Genomic DNA, 16,545 nt, shown 5'->3' on the forward strand with positions numbered 1-16,545 from the left:
ATTTTGACGCTTAACATCAGATGACCAGTGTCTCAGAAACAATACATTGATTGCCTGGAATGTATTTCTAAGAAGATTATATCATATATTGATAATATCGATTCACGTGTCTTTCTTTTATCCTAGGAAATCATGGGTCCCAAGTTCGATTCATACATCAGACATAAATTTCATAAAATCAATGGAAAACTGCTTAGAAGGTAAAAAAGATCCGTCGTTACAAAAGAAAACATGTCACCATCTATAACTGTATTTAATAATAACGTCATCTATGACTTCAGTTACGTAGATTTCAGAATTTGTGGAATCGCCGTTAACCCTCCTCCGTGTTCTTAAACCACTTAGGAAGAAAATAATAGGGGGAACCTGGGCACTTAAAAGCAGAGTAGATTATCTACTCTTTTTAATGCTTAGTTATTATTCTTTATGTCAAGTTTAGACGACGAATCTCCATTTTTTATTTTCACTTACCCTACTCTCTAGATAAGGTCCAACTTTTACCATCAACATTGGTGCTTGATGTTAGCAATAAGAGGTGGGCTGGTGAATTTGGGGATCTCAGCATCTGACACGAGATTTATTCCTTATACATTCAGGGTTCTTTGGAGCCATCAATCTTCAAAGGCCAGATCCTGGCAATTTTGCTGTCTATGAGAACGCCATATTTCGGCTGTGTACATCAGAGTTGACAGATACTACAGCTCCCATAACTGTTTGAATAAGATATTGCTATTTTGCTTTTTTTGGGGAGGAGAGAGGGGGGCATGACGGTCCATTTGTAATATCCCCTAATTTGGGGAGGGAGAGGCAGGTTATCGAGGGTCAGCTCTCATAAGTTTTTTAATAAAATATTGTCATTTTTTTCGAAAACTTCAATCCATTGTGAAATATGAATTCCTTTAAATTAAATTCGGAGAGACTTTGATAGTTTTGATGGTGACTTCGTCCTATATTGGAAAAAAAGGCTGAATTTGAAAGGCAATATCTTTCTGGCAAGCTTGAGGTTTAATTTCTCTTTTTTTCCTACCCTCAACAATTTAAAGTTGACTTATAGAAACAATTTTTTCACATACCATACCTTACTGTGGATTAGATTTCAACATTAAAGAAAAGACACAGTTATTTATACTGTAGTTAATAAATTACAACAGCCTTTATGATAGTACACCGTGTGTATTAATTTTGATATCTTTATTGTACTAGAATTTATTATGGTGATAATAATGTGTATTTTAATAAAAAATAATTACCTTTCCACTTTGATGAAGGCCTTTCCAGATGATGATGTACACAAACACCCACGCAAGAAATAGGCATCCCACGAGTTCCCATTGCATTCCACCAAGATCTTCAATCCCAGAGGTGATTCCCAGTACTCTTGAACTAGAAAAGAAATGAATGACTTCAGCCACGCCCATATGGAAGCAAAGATCGATTAATAGTAAACTAAACACGTGAACATTAGTTCCAAGTTTCCATATTAAATTAAGCTTAACATGAAAATGATACTTAAGCTGATGGAGGAAAACTATGACAATGAGATTTTATCTAGCATGTAAATTGTATAGTCTCTTAGAAAATCATAACGCTCATCTCCATGATAAAGAGAGATAGAGAGAGGGAGAAGGTGATTCTTTTGGAAGGGAGGCAGTTTGTCTAAACAACTGAAAATGATTGAATTTTATCTATACAATAGATAAACCAGCACAAAACATGAGCATTTAGGTCTATAGCTATAATTTTCGTTCCCATTTTATCAGCAGTCCCGCATTTGGGACCTCTTCTCGTAAGATCCGACGTGCTTCCATAAACTGACCCATAGAGTCTGCTAGGATGGCAAGGTCGTCAGCAATATCAGCATCTGATATGATGCGATCTCCAAACTTGATCCCAAAGACGTGAAGTTGCCTTTGCCATAACGTGGTCTATGATGGCATTGAAGAGCAATGAGGCCGCTGCACATCCTTGACGCACTCCTTTCGTGATTTAGAAGAACGGGCTGCGCCAGCCGTTGACTTGGACCGAGCTCTCTGTACCATGATGTAAATTTTTGAAGAGTCGAGACTTTTGAAGAGTCAGTCTGTCTGGCCTATTCATTAATTTTTGGATATAGAACGTTTATAATGAATCAACATGCACCCATTGGGTTATTGCAGTTGAATTATTGTTTAAATTTTTGATTCTGTAACAACTGGCTCACACATTAGAAAGGCAATCCTCATTTAGCTCTTCAATTTGCACATAGAGGACATACACAGACTCTCTTATCCTATGGATCCTTCTACGCTAAAAATTGCTTGAATAAAGATAAAACCTAACATTGTTGCTAGACATATCCAGAGAATTTACCATAAACTAATTTAACCATCGTTTTATCATGTATTACCGAAATATTTAAATTACTCACTTTGGCCTAATAACATATAACCATATTGTCAGAAGAAGGTACTCTCGCGGCAATTCTCCATAACACAAATGTTACACACATTAAATCAGCACCATTTATGTTTCCGCGAGTGTTGAAGGCGAGAAGAGGCAATAATTTCATACAGTACGACTACTGCACAACATGCACAACATGGAGCACGACAATAAGCACAACATGGAGAGTTAGTGCTACCTAAGAAAACTTGACGCAATTTTTAATTACTTTTAGATAGCATCAGTTATTTTTCGTTTTTACCCCTTGAAGAATACTTTTTAATCAGCTAAATTCTTCTATGAAATTCATGTTTTGTCAAATAATTGATCAAAATGTTTTTTTTCTCTTTCTGAGTCCTTGGATTTTGGCCTGCAAATCTTAAAAAAACACTTGTAAGCAAGTCAGGTCATTCTAAAGACTAGCATATTAAGTTCTAAAGAACAGCTTTATCCTCAGCTTCAGATTTTGTCATTTGCACTAAAGCCTGGCTGTAATATTTGAGGCAGCGCTTTATAAGCTAGCCTAACCCGCAAGAGGGGAGGGGGAGGTAGACACATGTTTTAAACCTCACTAATGGCTACCTTTCCAATGGCATAAAAAGAATGACATATTCTCCAATGCCAGAAAAAAAGCAATGGCATTTTTTTCCATGACAAATAAAAACGATCCCAATTTTTTCGATGATAAAAAAGTAATGATCACTTACCCAATGGTAAATAAAAACGATGACAATTTGTCTGATGACAAGAAAAACTAACAATTTATTCGATGACAAGAAAAACAGTGAGAGTTTATCCGATGAAAAAAAAAGGAAATAAGGATATTTTATCCGATGACAGAAAAAAACCGATGACACGTTGTCCTACAACAGTCTTGGTAATGATAGAAAATCTATGATACAGAAAAACGATGACCAACTTTATGACAAAATGATCACACAATTACAGGATAATCAAAGCAAGGAATTGTAATCAACAGATATACTTTTTCCCTTTCATTACTGTACTTAATGCGTAAAGATACGGGATGGCTGAAGAAAGTAAGCACAGTAATATATTTTACCAGTTATATATTCATCATCTCTTGAAAAACTTACAGCGTTAAGGCTACAAAAAATTTCAAAGACACATACCTATTTAGCACTCAACCTAGTCGTAAGTAATTTAAACCAAGCAAATTAATATGTCCCAAAGTTGTGATTGGATTACAAAAATCTTCAATACCATTCAATACATTTCGTCCATACCCTGCAAGCTATTTTTCACGGTTTTGCTTAATAGAACTACTTAGCTCATCCCTAAGTACCTCTAGGTTCAGCAAACTGGTCGTATGCCGAACACATGCACAATTGAGAAAATGTTAATTTTTGCCAGGTCATTGAGAAAGACCGTGAGTTATACCGTAGCAACACTAATGCTAGTGTTGAACTCAAAGAAGCTTTCAACTCGATCGGCTGTGAGTTTCTTCGGCTGATATTATACCAAACAGGTCTTCCTGATTAATGCTGTTCCCTCTTCGTGGTACTCCAGACCGGTATAAAAAGTTCCATTTAACCCCATGATCTCCGAAGCCGACTGTTCAAAAGAAATGCTAGTGTAGGCTAAGATAAGGCTGTTCTGCTACTCCCCAACGTATCAACATGATGTTTAATTGGACCGAGTGGCGAATTGTCTCCCGTTCGGACAAAATCATGTTGATAGAGTTTTAGGTGTTTGCAACTTTGCAAGCGGTATTTACCTGATGTGTGGATCTTCAGTCGAACTAGAAAAAGTCCTCAATTTATCTTCGGAAGATCGTAGTAATCATTGATCCCTCAGGTAATGTACCCGAGTCACCAGCATTCATCACGTCGTGGAAAACTGTCAAAGTCGTCAAGTTAGTCTCCTACCTTTGATACGTTATCATGGATAACGGCTTAGCTGGAAAGGAGGTTAAGTCGCTCATCAACGTCCATGAAATGACTACGTCAATCGTGACGCAGTTACGCCGATCCATGTGGTCTAAGTCCAATCCCAGCCAAAAAATAAAATATGGATTACAACGCTACCCAGATCAAGTCTTGCTTTAATGTACTGAGACCTGGCCGGCTACTGGTTCTGCTTAATAATAATAGTAATAATTTATTTTTAACCCACTAAAGTACAAGAAACGTTGAGTATATAAAAGATAATGAAAGACAAATAACACAATTATACGAGAGATAAAACATATACAACACCACTATAACCCAACTCACGAGCGAACCTCTAAAAAATAACACAACTATAAAACGAAAACAGGTGAAAACTAACAAATATATAAACAAGCAAAAGCGTGGAACGATCCCATAGATACGACTCAAGCAAGTGTTTAAGATTAATCGAAGGGGTCAGACGGTATAATTTTATCTCGAATACCGGACAACTACTATTAACAAATCATACCCCCAAGTTTTTTCAGCTCACCACCAAAACCTTACGATGGTTCGGTCGTTTAGTCTGCATGTCTGCAGAAACACCTGCCAGCTCACTATTTTGTTTTGATCCCCATGCACATGGCTAAAAGGGCTCCCAAAGAAGGTCCTGAGTTAGAAGGGGGGGGGAAGCCCTTCAGCACCTCTTCATTATCGGCACTATCCTTCAAGAACCAATTGCACTAACGCTAATAGAACAGCTGTTTTAAACAACAGCTGTTCGAACAGCTAATAGTTGGCTGTTCTAATAGAACAGTCAATCCAATTTTATTTATAACCACACCCTCTTCTTGATTCTCGGAGCCAATATAACTGGCTATATGACTTATAAAAAGTGAAAATTGATTAGGAAAAACTGTAGCCTGACAGCCAATTCAATTTCGCTTACCCCCAATACACTAAAGGTGGTTATTCTCAGTGGTATAATTCATGAAAGTCAAAAATTAAAATCTTGGGGGAGGAAGGGGACAATTTTTTTATTTTCCCTATTTTTTTATGAAACGACAAAAAAATTATTATATTGCAAATATCAAATAAAAGTTTAGAACGCGACTCGGCTCAAATGTAGCCGCAACCCTAAAAAATGGAATTTCAACATCAATAGACATATTAGAAGAATCAGCTTATTATGCTGATTCCACATATAAAAGATTCATCAAGTTTAGTATTACCCTTCAAAAGTTGCGACCGTGAGAAAATTAGCTTAATTTTTGAAATAGGAGAAAACACCCCCTAAAATTTAAGAAATCATAATGAAAATCACGCAATCATATTCAGCGTACTAGAGAACTCCACTTTAGAAGTTTCAAGCTCCTATCTGCAAAATGTAGGATTTTGCTATTTTTGCTAGAAGACAGATCACGGATGTGTGTTTATTTGGTTTATTTTTTTTCCAGGCGTGATTGGATTGAAACAATGGTCCTATGAGATTGATAGAGATAGCACTGAACAGAAATTAAAAGTTCTTGTGCCATTTTTAAGTGAGCAAAAAGATTAGAGGGCAACTGGGTCCCCTCCTAAGTTCATTTTTTCCCAAAGTTACCTGATCAAAATTTTGAACTAGCCATTTTGTTCAGTATAGTTGAAAGATTATGTCTTTAGGTGTAAAACGACCCCCCCACAGTCCGCGGGGAGAGGCCTGTAAGTAATAGAATTTGCCTATTGCTCAAGTATAGTTTTTGTTATTGGGAAGTATAGAGACATTTTTTTGGGAGGGTGGGTGGAGGGACTATGCTTGAGGTGGATTTCCATAGGGAGAATCTGCCTTGAGGAGGGAAATTTCTGGGGGTGAGTATTCCAGGGGAAATGTTACACTGGGGGTTCTAACGGAATTACAACACGAATTTTTTTTAGTTGTCTTACATTCTCTTTGCCAAAGTCATCATGTGGAGATGTCCCGGGGAGATTATGCAGGGGTTATTTCCCCCAAGTTTTGATTTCTGAGAAAAAAATTTCTACGGAAGGGGTTTTTCTGGAGCAATTAAGAAACCGACTAGAGATTAAAGTCTTATTGAAATCAAAGAATGCTAAGAAGAATTTTTCGGACTCAATCATCCGCAAGCAATTTTACAGGGACGGGGATTTTCAGCCAGGATGGAACTGTCTGGAGGGAATCTGAAGGAGAGGGGTTATAACTTTATGTTGGATGAAATTTCTACGGAGGATTTTTCCCTGTGGGGGAGGGTATATTTCATAGAGGGTGAGGCAGATTTACCGGAATTATTTGAAAAACAAAACAAAAATTATTCCATATATTAAGGATTGCCACCTCCTCAATATCTTACTCTTTACGCTAAAGCTTGACTATTTCCTATTTTTTAGAAGCGACTGCCGAAATACGGGGACTGTTTAATTGAAATAGGAAGCTTTTTTATAATTGCTAATATCTTTAGCGTAAAGAGCAAGGTATTGAAGAGGATTCCTATACAGAATAAATATGCAAAATAAATTTATAAAATAAATAAAATAAATTCGTTATAATTTTTTGCGCAGGGTGAGTCAAATTTGAACCTACCTCCATTAGCTGAAAAACTTACAGAAATTAAATAAAAAACAAGTTTTCTTTCAACTGAAAGTAAGGAGTAGTATTAAAGCTTAAAACGAACAAAACCTATTCTGTATATGAAAGGGACTCTCCTCTTCTCAACACCTCGCTCTTTACGCTAAAGTTTTACTCTTTGTCACAACTCTACTGTTAAAACAATAAAATCTTCAGCGCTAAGAGCGAGGCACTGAGGAGGGGACAGACGGTATCATACGTTATAATTTCTGTTTGTTTTAAGTTTCTATGTCGCTCCTTACTTTAGTTAAAAAAAAACTTTTTTTCTTTATTTCAACTATGACTGATATTCCTTCATGTGGTTCTAAGAGTATGAGCAAATTAGACAATTTCTTTGAAAAAAATTTAATAGGGGATCTTTCTAATATAAAAAATAATTCTGTTTTACTTACTCCCAATATTCCTCAACTGGTGTTCTAGTATGGTTGTGGCCAAAAGGTATAGATGTATTATGGACGATCTTCAACGCAGTTTGGTTAGAAGAGCCCTTAAAACAGGCATCCGTATTCCACCAGTTATCTAAAAGATAAAAAATCATCTGTTTGAAAACGTTTAAGGATTTCAAATAATAATAAAAAAAAAAATCAAGGCACGAGTGTATGCAGAAATCACATTTATCGTTAACTGCCCGTTGTGACTAGTTCCACACATGAACAAGATTTGGCTTGTTTTTATTGAATAGCTAAAATACGGATTTTCAAGAGAATCTTTTACGTTGAAATCAAATATGTCATCATACTTATTCCATCATCCTCATTTCTGTTTTATCCTTTATGGAGTTCAGTCATTCGGATTGACTCTGACGTCCATTAAAATGCATGGCAATTTTATGTCATTTTTAACATAGCATGAACGTCTATCATAAGACCAATACTTCTTCTGCTGCTAATTTTTAGGTTTCCTGATTTCCCGGGATACAAATTCAACGGCTGTAAACGAAAGAATGTGATTAAGACATACAAATCAGTAGTTTATGTTTACTTTAATTTTCCGTAGATTTTGGAGAACACAGTTTTTTTTCGGGGGGGGGGGGGATATTCAGGGAAATAACTATTTAATTAAAAAATATAATTTAAATAATTAAAAAAAAATTATTTGTGCAAATACTGTTGAATGTTGACAAATCCTGATTCATTCTGCGGAAGCAAAATCGCAACGGAAACTCATAAGAGATGGTAGTAAGCCCCCAAAGAAACTTTTCTAACCCAAAACCCTTATTATCTGTGCGTAAGTATTATTTTATAGGCATACAAATCATCATTTCAAGTAAGTACCCAGAATAAAACTCCCTGGTACACCCCTAAGAAAGCTCATATTTTCCAAATCTCCCTTAGCTTCTATTTAATCCACCTTTGACTTGTCACTCGAACGAATACAAAAACCACCCGGAAGTTAATCCCGGTGGTCAGGGTGGAATCCCACAAATTGAAAGTAAAAGTGTTTGCCCAAAAAAAAAAACGAAATAAGAAAGGTCAGTTTTTAATTTCAACACGGTCTTTAACACCCTAACAATCTATTGCAATAAATTTTAAGTGACCCTTATCAATAGTAACGAATACTCAAAGTATAAAATTTGAATTTAAATACGTAAATCAAAATATTTTATTTTAAGGCTGATTTCAAATATGCAAAGTTTAAGTTTACTATCTACAGCTATTTTCACTGCTGGCGACGCATTGTTGTACTGGGATACGTGAGGCAAACAAAGCTGCACATGTTCCAACTACATCCTAATCTGTTCAGAGGCTGACTCTTCTCTGCCTCTCCTGAGCCTTCTACTTCCTTTAAGTTTCTCTTATAACCTGTTTTCCACCTATTCGAAGACGTCCAGCTTATTGTTTGACAGAAGTTGAATGACAAAAAAAACACTTTTTTTTAAACCCATGGTATTGCATTTGTAACACCAACTGTCAGAACTGAAGTTTTCAGTTCCTCTCCTGAGCTTTCTACTTCCCTTAAAAATTTTTTGTGACCTGTTATTACTTATTCAAGGACGTCCAGCTTTTTGTTTGGCACGAGTTGAATTGCCAAAGAGAGTAATTGTATGATATACCCCCGAACTAAAATTCTTCATCAAAGTAGAACCCGTTTCTCTGACACTCCATCTTAATGAAATATACTTAAGAATGATTAAATTATAATACTTTAGAAACATAATTGGGCTATATATTTGCACATTAGCAGGGGAAGCTAAAGTATAGCTGGTCTACATGCCTAATGTGTTAGGTACAATTGTTCTGCATATTATGTAGTATTCAAGCTTCACATTGTCCAAAAGTTTACCCCCCCCCCCCTAATGTGCAAATATATAGCCCAAATTATATATTTTTCATCAATTATGTCCCTTTTCTTTGTCTTTTCTCAAGCTAAGCTGAAAGAAATAACCGAAAAAAACGGGTTTAGAAGGCGTCAGTGAATGAACAACTTGGGTGGTCGGGGGTATATCATGCAAGTACCACAAAAAGTACTGTTTTGTTATCATCGTCCTGCATCCGGAGAACCAACCAACTGTCATAACTTCTCTTCCACTTTATCCCTGGAAAAAAACAGCGAAAGGTCCGTGTCAGGTTTTTCCTCTGAGAGAAAAACCAGTTGCCTAGAGCAATGAGTCATTACTAAATCAACATTTTGCAAATGTGTGTAAATACTTGGTGACAAATGCTGTGTTGATTAACCGAGTTAGCCAATAATCATAGAACATAGAACAATGAAATACACTTAAAATTTTCACAATATTCGTTTAACCACTTTCAAATGAAATGAGGCACAAAAAAAAATGTATAAACTATGTCCTGAATTATCAAATAAATGTCCATTGAAATTACTAAAATAAATGGAACGAACTATAAGTGGAATAATGTAGTGTTTCAACATAGATTAAATTCCGTTTATAAATGAAAAAAATATAAAACATATAACAAAATCATATAACATATGATTAAATATATAACAAAATCCGGTATGATGGAATGAGTATCCAGAATAGAGACATTAATAAATATTCATACAGAATATTTTATTATACATCAAAACAAAGAAAAAAACAATTTCTTAACAAAGTGAAGTACTAAACTACGGAATAAATATCCCATTCAATGAATACATTCAAATACATTGAACATATGGTTAAAGATACAAACGATAAGAGACACCAAAGTCAATTCAGAAGGTCCTAAACGATTGAATGAGCATCCTAGGAAATGAATATCATGTAGGGAATGAATATGAATTCATAAATTTTTATGTCCTTACATGAGAAAAATAAGGGAAAAAGAGAAGGGAGACCCTATCCCAGGACACCTGGAAAAATCAACAAGTCATCGTCAACTTTAACTTTGTTGTTATTACTGTAGTCATTTTTATCATTGTTATTGCTATTATTATATTTTTTATTATTATTACTATCAATACGAGTTTTATTACTAAATGAGGAAGAAAACTGAAAATTTTCAGAATCTTCAAAACCAAGTGAATTGCAAAACAACAACTGGGGCTATTTAATTAAGGTGATGAGTTTTCGTGGTACGTCAACAGTTTAAGGATCAATCATATAAAAAAGATCCCTGAAGAGTTTCCTCTTTTTTCCTGCCATTCGATTTATGTTTCTTAGCTTTTCGCTTCCCTTAGATCAATACGGATGACATTCCATGTTTTTCCTCGTTTACTCAAACCGTTGGTAACTCATCATTCTTGCAGAAAACATTTAATCAATTCCTGCATTCCTAAAAGGATAGATCAATGAAAACCAATTCATATAAGTCCTACCTAAAATTTAAGATTCTTGTCACCTATATAAAGTCACTAAACACGAGAAAAATCGTGATAGAAGGCTGACAAGAGGGATTATGCACTAGACTTTCTCGCTAAAACCAAAAAATACTGCTGAAGGATTTTTAAAGCAAGTTTTTTTTTTCTTCTAGGTCAATTCAATATGTAACTTATTTTTAAACCAAACGCCGTATTTCATGATTCAAAAATAGTGATTCAATATAGTTTATGAAAAAGTTTTCCACAAAAGTTGTCTAAAACGAAAGTTGTCTGAAAAAAACTGATCTAGATAGGTCAAAGCATATAAAGGCAGCTGAAAGGAAAAGCAAGTCACTAAAGGCCATAATTCTATATGTTAATAATCTGTTACAAGAAAATAGGAAATTGTGACACTTTTTCACAAAAGCGGAATGCCTCTTGTTTGCATTTTGATTGTCTCCTTATTTTCGAGAGGGTTTGTTAGTTTGACACTCAGCCTGCCAAATTAAAAACCTATGTCTTTCATTTATACCAAGATGTTCAGCCAAATGAGAGTAAATATAAAAATGAGGGAGTAGTTTTGATAACTTTAGAACTAGTCTTTTGGCTATGACAATGAAGTCTTGGCACTGATTAATTTTCAAATGTGTGTGAAGTGATTGCTGAGCCAGGCAAAGTGGTTTTCCTTCGTCACTATTGTTCTATCAAACAGTTCGTGGTAACGAACTGTAGTAAGGAGCGACCCGGCTCAATAGTAACCAAAACTCTAAAAAATGGAATTTTGATACCAATAGCTACATCAAAAGAATCGCATTTTAATTATAATTTTAAAAATATAAGTTATATCAAGTTTAGTTCTACCCATCAAAAGTTACGAGCCTGAGAAAATTTCCCTTATTTTACAAAATAGGGGAAAGTACCCCTAAAAGTCATAAAATCTTAACGAAAATCACATGATCAGATTCAGCGTATCAGAAAACCTTACCATACAACTTTCAAGCTCGTATCTACAAAAATGTCAAATTTTGCATTCTTTGCCAGAAGACAGATCACGGATGCGTGTTTGTTTTTTTTTTGTTTTTTTTTTTCGAGGGTAATCACATAGATCCTGTGGTCCTAGAACGTCGCAAGAGGGCTCATTTTAACGGAAGCTAAAAGTTCTAGTGCCCTTTTCAAGTTACCAAAAAAATTGGAGGGCACCTAGGCCCCCTCCCACGCACATTTTTCCACAAAGTCACCACATAAAAATTTTGAGATGGCTATTCTGTTCAACCTAGTCGAAATTCTAATAACTATGTATTTGGGGATGACTTAATCCCCCACAGTCCCCGGGGAAGGGGCTGCAAGTTATAAACTTTGACAATTGTTTACATATAGTAATGGTTATTACAAAATGTACAGACGTTTTCAGGGGGACTTTACCGCGTTGGGGTGGGGGTGGGTCGGGGGAGGGGGTTACTTGGGAGGATCTTTCCATGGTGGAGTTTATGTTGACGGAAGAGAATTTCAACGAAGGGGGCACAGGATATTGTAGCATTATTATTTAAAGAAAAACAATGAGAAAATAAATAAACAATTTTTTTCACCTGGAGGTAATGAGTAGCATTAAAACTTAAAACGAACATAAAATATTACGTATATAAGGGGTATTTTCTCCTCCACAATACCTTGCTCTTTACGCTAAAGTATTTTTAGTAATTTCAACTATTTATTCTACGGCCTTTGTGATTCAGGGGTCATTCTTAAAGATTTGGGATAAAATTCAAGCTTAAGTGTAAAGAGCGAGGTTTTGACCAGGAGCCAAACCTCCTCATATACCTAATAAAAATACACAAATAAAGAAGTTCGTTACGTAAATTAATTCATAAGTTACATATGTTTATTACTAACAAAAACATTCGTACAAAAAAAAAAAGAAAAATCTTGTTTCATTTTTAATTAACCAAAAATTCGAGGTCAACTAGGCCTCCTCGCCCACCCCTTTTTCTTATCAAAATCGTCCGATCAAAACGATATGGGACGGTCATTTAGCAAAAAAATAATATGCAAATTTTGTTTTAATTATTCATGTGCAGTGAGCCAAAATCAAAACATGCATTAATTCAAAAATGTTCAGAAATTAAATAATAAACAGGTTTTTTTATCTGCAAGTAAGGAGCGACATTAAAACTTAAAACAAACAGAAATCATTCCGTATATGAAAGGGGTTTTCCCCTCCACAATGCCTCACTCTTTACGCTAATTTTTTTTTTTTATTGTTTTAAAAAGTAGAGTTGAGACAAAGAGTCAAAGTTTAGCGTAAATAGCCAGGCGTTGCGGAGGGATAAACCCTTTCATATACGGAATAATTTCCTCTTCGTTTTAAGTTTTAATGTCGCTCCTTACTTGCAGTTAAAAATTTTTTTTTTTATTTAATTCTGAACAAACCCAGAAATGGGGATTTCCTAGGAAGCTCTTGAGGAACAATGAACTCTGAACAAACCGGGACAAAACGGTTCTACCTTTCTCAATGCTATTGTGAAATAGATTGCTTTGCGATCTAATGCGATCGCTAAGCATTATTCAATAATCTAAGAAATACTTGACTGGTGTAGACTTTGAACTCGGGACTTCTAAGAATGAAGGAATGACATGCTAGTCAATTGAACTGAAAATTCAATGCTAATAAATTATTTTTATAAAAAAATTAACAAAAACCCTCACATATCACCTTAAGAAATAACAGTTGAATGAAATGAGTAGTATCCTATTAGTACTTCCGACCACACCCATTGAATGCACGAATTTCTAGGCTGGTGTAGGAATCGATCGCGAGACCTGAGATTTCTTACGGTAAAAGATCCGTTAACTGTTGAACGAACAACTTAATGATATCATTTTGTTCTTTGAATTACATTCTAAGCAATAGGTTTCATGCACTTTCCATGCTGTTGAAATGTATGTGTTTGTATATCATACATAATCATTAGTTTTAAAAAAACACTCCTCCCTAGTAACTATTCTTTAGTTTTCGAATTCAATCCGTTGAACATTTCAAAATTGGACCTTTAGTGGACGATGAAGAGCTATATTAAAATTAAAAGTGCAAAAAACTGACTTTGGGTGGTTTACGAGCTTAGTCCTTGGGCCAAATCTCGATTGTTTTTTATTCTGAATATTTTTTAACTTTTTTTTGGGACTCTGTATTTCTCTGGCCTTGATTGTTAGGAGAGCAATGATATAGCTTAAGCTACTCTTGTGGGTCAATGTAACCATACGTAGCTGATTTATCTGGCTTTGAGAGTTAGTTGCAAAATGATTATTTAATTTAGTCTTACGAATCCTCCCCATAATGAAATCTACGGGTGACATCCATCATTGCGCCGTACGGATAAGAGCATTGTCATGCATCATTGCACAAACTCTTCTGTAAACTCTTCCGCAATTAATTTTTCTGGCATTGATTGTGGATATAAAAGCTTGACAGAGAGTTACTTAGCATCACAGAAGTTTCAAAGATGTTTGGTATTTTCGCTTTTGAATACACCGGTTTAAAGAAGTCATCGTGTGGTGTAATCTTTGAGTGTGCGTTTTTACTACTGAAAATGGACTTTAGGAAAGTATCTTGCTATCACTGGCATGTCAACTATAATATGCATGTCTACATTACAGACTTGTGGGGTACTGAATTACACCATATGAACAGACTGGGATTTAATGACCAAGTTACTCCCCCATTCTATGAAGGTGGGAAGGAACTAAATATTATTCAAGAGGAAGTATAAGAAATATGAGTATTTTAGAATATTAGCCCCGTATGTAAAGGGTAATTTACCAACTGATAAACTTTTAATTGAAGCACGCCAAATATTCCCCTATTCAATTAGGAAGATTTATGCTGTCCCGCATATCTGTATAGAATACATAACCGCGAGGACAAAATACAATCCTCCTCGGAATATATGTATAAAAATTCTAGGAAGAAGAAGAATGGACCTGTGCTATAAAATTGGGACAACACGAAGTAGGTAATAAATGGTAATAAGTTACAGATGTTTTTAACCCTCCCATTCCACAATCCCTGTTGTTGGATTCAAGCTGATGCAACGTCAGGCAACAGCACGGCCAAATTTCTTGGTAAAAAATAAATTTCAGTAACTAAATTATCAATTCAAAGTCCTACATGGCTGTGGACTATCTATATTCTTTTTTTTAATGTCCTTGTGGAACGGAGGTGCTGCTTTGCAAAATGAGGAGAGATGTTAGATTCATGCGGATGCAACGTCAGGCAACAGCACTGCTAAATTTCTTGGTAAAAAATAAATTTCAGTAGCTAAATTGTCAATTCAAAGTCCTACATGGCTGTGGACTATCTATATTCTTTTTTTTTAATGCCCTTGTGGAAAAAAATGGTAAAAAAAAGTTCCAGTAACTAAATTGTCAAATCAAGGTCCTACATGGCTGTGGACTATCTATATTCTTTTTTTTAATGCCCTTGTGGAACGGAGGTGCTGCTTTGCAAAATGAGCAGAGATGTTAGATTCATGCCGATTCAACGTCAGGCAACAGCACTGCTAAATTTCATGGTAAAAAATAAATTTCAGTAACTAAATTGTCAATTCAAAGTCCTACATGGCTGTGGACTATCTATATTCTTTTTTTTAATGCCCTTGTGGAACGGAGGTGCTGCTTTGCAAAATGAGGAGAGATGTTAGATTCAAGCCGATGCAACGTCAGGCAACAGGACTGCTAAATTTCTTGGTAAAAAATAAATTTCAGTAACTAAATTGTCAATTCAAAGTCCTATATGGCTGGGGACTATCTATATTCTTTTTTTTAATGCCCTTGTGGAACGGAGGTGCTGCTTTGCAAAATGAGGAGAGATGTTAGATTCAAGCCGATGCAACGTCAGGCAACAGCACTGCTAAATTTCTTGGTAAAAAATAAATTTCAGTAACTAAATTGTCAATTCAAAGTCCTACATGGCTGTGGACTATCTATATTCTTTTTTTTAATGTCCTTGTGGAACGGAGGTGCTGCTTTGCAAAATGAGGAGAGATGTTAGATTCATGCGGATGCAACGTCAGGCAACAGCACTGCTAAATTTCTTGGTAAAAAATAAATTTCAGTAGCTAAATTGTCAATTCAAAGTCCTACATGGCTGTGGACTATCTATATTCTTTTTTTTTAATGCCCTTGTGGAAAAAAATGGTAAAAAAAAGTTCCAGTAACTAAATTGTCAAATCAAGGTCCTACATGGCTGTGGACTATCTATATTCTTTTTTTTAATGCCCTTGTGGAACGGAGGTGCTGCTTTGCAAAATGAGCAGAGATGTTAGATTCATGCCGATTCAACGTCAGGCAACAGCACTGCTAAATTTCATGGTAAAAAATAAATTTCAGTAACTAAATTGTCAATTCAAAGTCCTACATGGCTGTGGACTATCTATATTCTTTTTTTTAATGCCCTTGTGGAACGGAGGTGCTGCTTTGCAAAATGAGGAGAGATGTTAGATTCAAGCCGATGCAACGTCAGGCAACAGGACTGCTAAATTTCTTGGTAAAAAATAAATTTCAGTAACTAAATTGTCAATTCAAAGTCCTATATGGCTGGGGACTATCTATATTCTTTTTTTTAATGCCCTTGTGGAACGGAGGTGCTGCTTTGCAAAATGAGGAGAGATGTTAGATTCAAGCCGATGCAACGTCAGGCAACAGCACTGCTAAATTTCTTGGTAAAAAATAAATTTCAGTAACTAAATTGTCAATTCAAAGTCCTACATGGCTGTGGACTATCTATATTCTTTTTTTTTAATGCCCTTGTGGAAAAAAATGGTAAAAAAAAAGTTCCAGTAACTAAATTGTCAATTCAAAGTCCTACATGGC

The 16,545-nt window shown here is 35.3% G+C and overlaps 1 protein-coding gene across 2 annotated transcripts in view; it reads right to left on the reverse strand.

Moving 5' to 3' along the window:
* Positions 1-16,545, reverse strand: part of LOC136040116 (sodium- and chloride-dependent GABA transporter 1-like) — a 101,089-nt gene that overhangs the window by 42,627 nt on the left and 41,917 nt on the right. For both annotated transcript variants that reach the window (XM_065724211.1, XM_065724212.1), the window contains exons 5-6: positions 7,326-7,452; positions 1,251-1,383 (exon numbers count right to left, since the gene is read on the reverse strand). In XM_065724211.1, coding sequence (XP_065580283.1) covers positions 1,251-1,383; positions 7,326-7,452 — 260 coding nt within the window. The remainder of the gene's footprint in view (positions 1-1,250; positions 1,384-7,325; positions 7,453-16,545) is intronic.

Source organism: Artemia franciscana, chromosome 20 (assembly GCF_032884065.1).
Source record: "Artemia franciscana chromosome 20, ASM3288406v1, whole genome shotgun sequence".
Taxonomy (NCBI): Eukaryota; Metazoa; Arthropoda; class Branchiopoda; order Anostraca; family Artemiidae; genus Artemia; species Artemia franciscana.